This window comes from Pyrgilauda ruficollis, unplaced genomic scaffold (assembly GCF_017590135.1).
Source record: "Pyrgilauda ruficollis isolate IOZ18807 unplaced genomic scaffold, ASM1759013v1 scaffold239, whole genome shotgun sequence".
Classification (NCBI taxonomy): domain Eukaryota; kingdom Metazoa; phylum Chordata; class Aves; order Passeriformes; family Passeridae; genus Pyrgilauda; species Pyrgilauda ruficollis.
Window position 1 is genome coordinate 1 of NW_024523537.1, and position 7,083 is coordinate 7,083.

Here is a 7,083-nt window from a genome sequence, read left to right on the forward strand (position 1 = left end):
ACTGTGGCCACCAAGATTCTGCTGCACCGTGTCCACGGTGGGATCCAGGGAAGGAAACACGCAGGGTTTGCTCCTCTGGGAATGCTGCTGAGGAAGCACACGGCCCTCACCTGTGCCCGCAGCCCGAGGGAGATCTGTTCCCAAGAGCTGCGGCCGAGCTCGGCGTGTCCCGACGCTTCCCGCGCCGACGCGCCACAGCTTCCTGCGCCCGCTGCCTGGGGAAGTGTCCCTAAGGTGCCACCAGGAAAGGAGCCTCTCACAGACACAGAGTCTTGGGATTCAGGGAAGAAATCCTCAAAAGTCAGAAATCGTACTCCCACTCCGTCGGCGTTGATAGCAAACATGGCTTCAGCCTCGGGAAGACACGGAGAGTCGTAGATTTTACAGATCCTGGTCTCACCTCGGCCTTTCCGCAGGTACAGCCTGACAGGGAGAGGGAAGGAAACAGGTCAGGATGGACAGGCTACTCCCAGAAAATCATCCTACTCCAGAAAGGAGTAAAGAGAGCTGCAGGAAGTGCCCAAGACGTTCATTTCCCTGCGGACTGAGGGCCCAGAGCGGTGCTGAGCTGAAGCACAGGCTGGGCCTGCCATGGACAGACTGGAAACCCCAGAAGTAAAAGCTGCTCGGCCAATTCCACAAAACATTCCCAACCCAGGCTCCTGGGATATGACCATCTCTTGTCTCACCTGGTGGTGGAAGCATGAGCAATGATATTGCCTCCGATGGGCTTTTTGGGATCTGCAGCGAACATGGCAGCTCCGTCCACCTGCGCCACCACCTGGTTCGTGATGACGACGGCCACGCCGAACTGCAGGAGAAACAACCCAAACCCAATTATTTCCCACAATCAGAAAGGAAAATCAGGGAAAAGGACACAGGGGCACTCATGGTGTCCATAAGTGTGGGATCCAGCCTCTCCAAACCAATGGGAGCAGAGGTGGAGACAAAGTCCTTGGGACCAAATTGCTGGGGTTTGTAAGAAAACCAGTAAGTTTTACTTTGGCAATCATATTGGGTTTCCATAGCCAGGATTTGGTAGTGGGGGGCCCACAGAGGTGTCTTCTGTGAGAAGCTCCTGGAAGCTTCCACCATGTCTGGCAGAGTCAATTCCAGGATGGCTCCCAGAGGGACATGCTCCTGGTCAAGGCTGGGCCAATTAGAAATGGTGGTAATTACCGCATTGTGATAATTGTTATCACCAATGTGATAACAGATTTAAGAAGAAATCAAAACAAAAGTTGTGGTGCAGCTTCAATTCCAGCTAGAGAAGAGTAGGAGTGAGCATATGAGGAGAACAAGATGCAGACACCAAGGGCAGTGAAGAAGGAGGGGGAGGAGGCACTCCAGGTGCCAGAGTTGAGATTCCTCTGCAGGGCATGGTGAGGACCATGGTGATCCTCCCTGCAGCCCTTGGGGATCCACAGGGGATAGAGATCCACCCACAGCCTGTAGAGGAGCCCCATGCTGGAGCAGATGGATGCCTGGAGGAGGCTGTGATCCAGTGGGAGAGCCAATGGAGAGGGGCCCTGCTTCCAGTCTGGAGCAGCCTGTCCAGCTGCTTGTGAGATGGAGCCACATCAGAGAAGTTCCTAGTCACATCTCCAGTTCCAGGAGAACTGTCTCCTATGGAAGGGACCCCATGGCGCAGCAGGGGAAGGACTTTGCTCCCTCAGCAGTGGGAGAAGCCTTGGGTGGATGAACTGACCAAGCCCTCCATTCCCATCTCACTGTATCACTGGCACAGGAGTTAGAGCTGGGAAGGAGGGAGTGTGGGGGTAAGGTGTCTTTTTTAAGAGCTTCTCGTTATCCTGCTCTGATTTTGTTAGTAATGAAGTCACTTCAAATCTCTGAGTTGAGCCTGTTTTTCCCTTGCTGGTAATTGAGGAGTGTTTTCTCCCGGTCCTTACCTCAACTCACAAACCCTTCATTACATTTTCTCTCCTCTCTCCAGTTGTAGAGGAGGGTGAGTGAGCAGATTTCATGGGTGCCTGGTGTTTGGCCAGCATCAAGCCATGACATAAAGCCCAGTGGAAGCTCACCTCGTCCGCCAGGCGCAGCAGCATCCGCAGGAACCTGGCCAGGTGCATCTGCCTGGCGGAGAGCTCCCCCCTTCCCGAGTAATCCGTGCGGTACAGGGCCGTGGCGCTGTCCACGATCAGCAGCGCGTACCTGGCAAAGGGCAGGCAGGCCTCTAAGTCTCGCTTCCAAGCTTTCCAAGCTGCCTGCACAGCTCTCCTGGCAGCTTGGAAATCATCAGCACTGTTTCTAACCACAGTTGTAAACTGAGCTTCCAAATGGCTCCTCAGGCTGGCACTGAGGAACCATGAATTCCCAGTGTTTGTGCAGCCGCACCAGCTGGAGCCAGTTGCTGGCACCCAGAATTCCAGCAGCAAGACGTGCTGCTGACAGCTGACTGCCCATGGAGCAAACTGGCTCCTTGGAGAAGCCGAAGGCTAATCCCATGTGGGAACAAAATCCATGAAATCAGTGTAATTACCGTGACTCAGCCATCATGGCCGAGGCCTGGTACAGCAGCTGGGTCTGGTGGTCGGTGTTAAAGCCCCGAGCGTAGGCCACGTTGTCCAGGACATCACTGCCAGACAGGCCATACCTGCAAAATCAGGGAAAACAAAGGGATGAACCTTGAGTGACAACTCCATCCATAGCAGTTAGCCAGGAGCTTTGCCAAAAGACCGATGAAAAACCCACATCCCCAGAGATGGAAAAAATGCTGCCTGTGGTGATGAAAAGAGAACGGAATGATTGGAACCATTTGAAATGGATAAGAGGAAATGGCCTCACGTGATACCAGGGGAGGTTTAGGCTGGATATTGGGAAGTCTCTTAGAGGAAAGGCTATCCAACCCTGGCACAGGCTGCCCAGGGCAGTGGTGGAGGCTCCATCCCTGGAGGGATCTAAAGCTGTGTGGATGTGGCACTCGGGGACATGGGACAGTGGTGGCCTTGGCAGCACCAGAGGAACAGCTGGGCACAGGGATCTCCCAGGGCTCCTCCAACCTGAACAATTCCCTGATTCCAAGGACTCTGTACATGGCCAGCACAGACCCACCTGTGCCCGCTGCAAACATCATTTCACTTCCTCTCCTTCGCTTGGCTGCCAAGTTTTCCCTGGTGACAGGGAACATGGGAGCAGTCCTAGTGGTGGGAGAAGCCAGCAGGATTAGGTCAAATTCCCTTCAGAAAGAGCAAACAGGATCCAGCCAGTCCTGTCCCCAGCTGCTTGGGAAGCTCCCAGTCCCTTCCAGTAGCAAAAGACAGGGAAATCACCTCGTGCCAAGGGACAATGACATGAGAGCTCTGGGGAGAGAGTGGCAGGGACAGGAGAGGAATGGCAACACTAGAGCTTCCCAAAGGGAACACCTGCCAAATCAACCTCCAGGACCTGTGGAAAACATTTTCCAACCGAGTTGTGAGTCCATCTATTCCTGTCTCGCGCTCACAGACCTTTCAGCCACGGCCAGGAGCCGCTCTGGACGGAAGGTCCCCTCCGTGTCGATGTACATGGCTTTTCCCTCGCCGCCGCCGCGGTCTATGGGGAGCTAAAGGAGAAGGAAAGGAATGAACAGGGAATAAAGCATCCATAAATACAGCAGATATTGCCACATGACCTCACTGAGCTCATACAACAAATAACATCCCAAGTTATTGGGATTGAAGTCCTATTTAGCTGGGAAAAGTGAAAGATCCTTGGTCCCCATCGCTGCTGAAACCTTCCTTTTGTAGTACCTGTCACCCTGGAGTGCCAGGATGAGTGGGAATGGCTTCCCACTAACACAGGGCATGGATAAATGAGATATTGGGAAGAAATTCTTCCCCAGGGTGCTGAGACCCTGGCACAGGTTGCCCAGAGAAGCTGTGGCTGTCCCTGGATCCCTGGAAGTCTCCAAGGCCAGGCTGGATGGGGCTTGGAGCAAGCTGGGATAGTGGAAGGTGTCTCTGCCCATGGAACTGGAGGGGCTTTAAGGTCCCTTCTCACCAAAACCATTCCAGCATTCCATGACTCTACTCAAGACAATATGTGCTCGCTCAGCTTTGAGCTGGGAAGTTTAGGGAGTCAACTGAATGATCAAATTAAGTCCAAGCCTCTAATATTTTAGGGAATAGAAACCTCTAGACAGCAATAAACACTTAGAAAGTAAAAGGAAGTGCCCAAATTAGCAAATATCCCAAGGCTGTGGGGCCTGAATATTGGACTGTAATGAGTTGACCCCCCACCTGACAGGTGACGGCCAGGGTGTGACACAGCTGCGTCTTCCCAGTACGGAATTCCCCGAATAATTCTGTTATGGACCCTGTTTCTATTCCTCCTGAAGGGAAAATAACCATAATAATTATTAATAGAAATAAAAATCAAAAGGTCACATGCAGATCTATCTCACACAGAAAATATTACATTTACAGAGGCTCAGTTAAACACTGAATTTGGCTAAAGGTTTCAAAACCAAGAAGGAAAATTGCTTGTCATCATGAGGTTTGTTCATGCTGTGGTTAAGAAGCTTATGGGTGTTTTTGAAGATGCTGAAGAGCTGAATTTACTTGTTTTCATTTTTAGATTACCAGAGGAATGGGGAGATGGTGATACCTGCTTTTGTTTTCCCTAAACACATAATGGACTTCAATAAACCAGAAACATCCAAAAATGGACAGCTCTGGGTCTTGCACCATGACTAAAAGGACTAAAAGCTATTTCTGCAGCTTCTAAAATAAAAGCAGTTATTCAAGAGCGGTCCTAGAGGTTTTTCATCCAACCAGGACTTGCCTTACATGATTCTGTACAAGGATCCCACTCATGGGAAAACCCCACCCCAATAACTGAGGTTAAGCAGGAAAGAGAAATAACACAATGCTGACCTTGGAGCAGCTTATCCAGCTCTTTGGAGCCAGTGGTGATCTGGATGATCTCCGACCGCCGCTGGTGGAATTCCGTGGCCGTGGTGAAGCCCATGGGAACCAGTTTGGCTGCCTCAGCCTGAGGGAAAGCCAAGTGAGCAGTGCCAGGGGAGTTAATGCCATTTGTTAATCCCTCAGTAATTAATATTTCCTGCCTTGTGGAGAGGTGCCTGTATCATTCCATGCACATTTCACAGACCTTGCACTAGTTGGTACCTCTGAACAGAACTGAAATTCTGCTCCAAGAAAAAGCTCCAACATCACTTTTGTGTTTTTTATGGAAATATCCTCCCCTTGTGCTCCCCTGTTCAGTTCAGTCCTGTCCTGCTGTGATTTGCCTTTTGCCATCACAAGTCATGTCACACCTCTAATCCCCCTTACTGCCCTTCGGACACCTTCCACATTCACCACAACACTTCCAGCCAGCAGAAGTAAACCTGTGGAATATCTTGGGTCAAAGTTCCAGGACATCCTTACCAAGATTTTGTCAGCTTTGGCTTCGCTGATGCCTTTAATGTTCAGCAGCTCCTTCTTTGGTGCATAAGCCACGGCCTCCACTGTGTGAAATCCAGCTTCTTCCAGCTTCTTCACATCATTGGCATTTATGCCACATTGCTGGGAGAGAGGCAAAGAGGGAGAGAGGAAAAATGACACCTGTTGGTATTTTTGGGTATTTCTGAGTTTTTTGTTTGGTTGCTTTTTGGTTTTTTTTTTTTAACAGAACACAAGTAAGAATTTAGCAACAGAGTTTTCCGTTTCACCTTGCTTTTAAAGAAAAAGGTTTAGGTTTAATATTGGTAAGGAGTTCTTCCCTGTGGAGGTGGTGAGGCCCTGGTGGAGAGGCTGGAAATGCTCATGTCAGGATGGATGGGGCTGGGAGCAAGCTGGGATAGTGAAAGGTGTTCCTTGGCAAGGAATGGAATGGGATGAGCTTTTAAGGTTCCTTGCAACCCAAACCATCAGAGGATTCCATTCTAGGAAAAAGAGCAGCAAGTGCATCTATGGAAAACTTCCTTCAGAGGTAACTCCTCACCTACCTCCAGCCTGGATATGAGCTGTGGCCCAAAGCTCTCCTCCTCTGCTGAGGTGTCTGCACTGGCCTCGAGCTGCATCTGCATGGCCATGGCAGCGAGGGCGCAGGACAGCCCTGGAAGGAAGCAGACATTTCAGTGCTCCCTTTTAGCAATAAGTAATGCGCTCACACAAATCAGAATCACGGAGTTCTTAAAGCTGGAAAAGCCCTCTGAACAGGCCCCTGATGTTGGGGCTGGGCTGTGCCCCAGAGCTTGCCCTTGGGGCTGCCACAAACACCTTGGAAAGGGCTGGAAGACCCTGCAGAGGATCGGCACCATGCCTGGGATTGCTGGGCAGGATGGAAGGGAGGAGCTGTCATGGGAATCTGAAGGACACAAGGGAATTCACACACCTGGGATATAACACACAATTTGAATATAAGAATGGCAGGACAAGTGGGAATGGATTCAAACTGACAGAGGGGAAGTTTACATTGGATACTGGGAAGAAATTCTTCCCTGTGAGTGCGCTGAGGCTTTGGCACAGAAAAGCCGTGGCCGTCCCTGGATCCGTGGGAGTGACCAAGGCCAGGCTGGACGGGGCTTGGAGCAACCTGGGACAGTGGGAGGTGTCCCTGCCGATGGCAGGGGGTGGAACTTCACGGCCATTCCGGCATTCCACGATCCCAGCTTTACCGGGGCCCGGCCAGCAGGCACCAACACCGGCCAGCACCTCCCAGGTACCGCCCGCCGGCCATCTGGAGCTCCTTGCGCTCCCCACGCCGTGTCCCCTCACTGTGCTCGGCTCCAGCCCTTCCTTTACCGCCGCTCGCGGCTCCCACAGCTGACGGCCTTCCCACCCTCCGCCGCCAACGCCCTCAGGCTCCCGCGCCCGCTGCCCGCCCCGGGGGAGCCCCGACAGGCGCCGGGGGTCCGGCGGCCCCGGGCCCGTCCCGCCCGCCCCAGCCCATCCCACCCCGTCCCCGTTCCCATTCCCGTTCCCGGGCCCGTTCCCGTCCCCGTCCCCGTTGCTCACCGCGGCCCCGCTCCGGCCGTTCGGGCGCTCCCGCCGCCGCCTCACGTGACCGCTCTGCGCAGGCGCCGCCCCGCCCCCGGCAGCGCCTTAAACGGGAACGGCCCCGGGAACGGCCCCGGGA

General features: G+C 52.9%; 1 protein-coding gene across 1 annotated transcript; it reads right to left on the reverse strand.

The window, feature by feature from the left end:
- Positions 1 to 110: 110 nt before the first annotated feature.
- On the reverse strand, positions 111 to 6,996 carry RAD51 (RAD51 recombinase; the record flags this gene model as incomplete). The annotated part of the gene is made up of 11 exons (XM_041469621.1): positions 6,963 to 6,996; positions 5,951 to 6,060; positions 5,391 to 5,528; positions 4,875 to 4,992; positions 4,239 to 4,330; positions 3,468 to 3,562; positions 2,501 to 2,614; positions 2,043 to 2,172; positions 690 to 811; positions 315 to 423; positions 111 to 229 (listed from the first exon to the last, which is right to left on the reverse strand). Coding segments are annotated over exons 2-11 (1,124 nt in total), but the record flags the coding sequence as incomplete, so codon positions are not given.
- Positions 6,997 to 7,083: the final 87 nt, after the last annotated feature.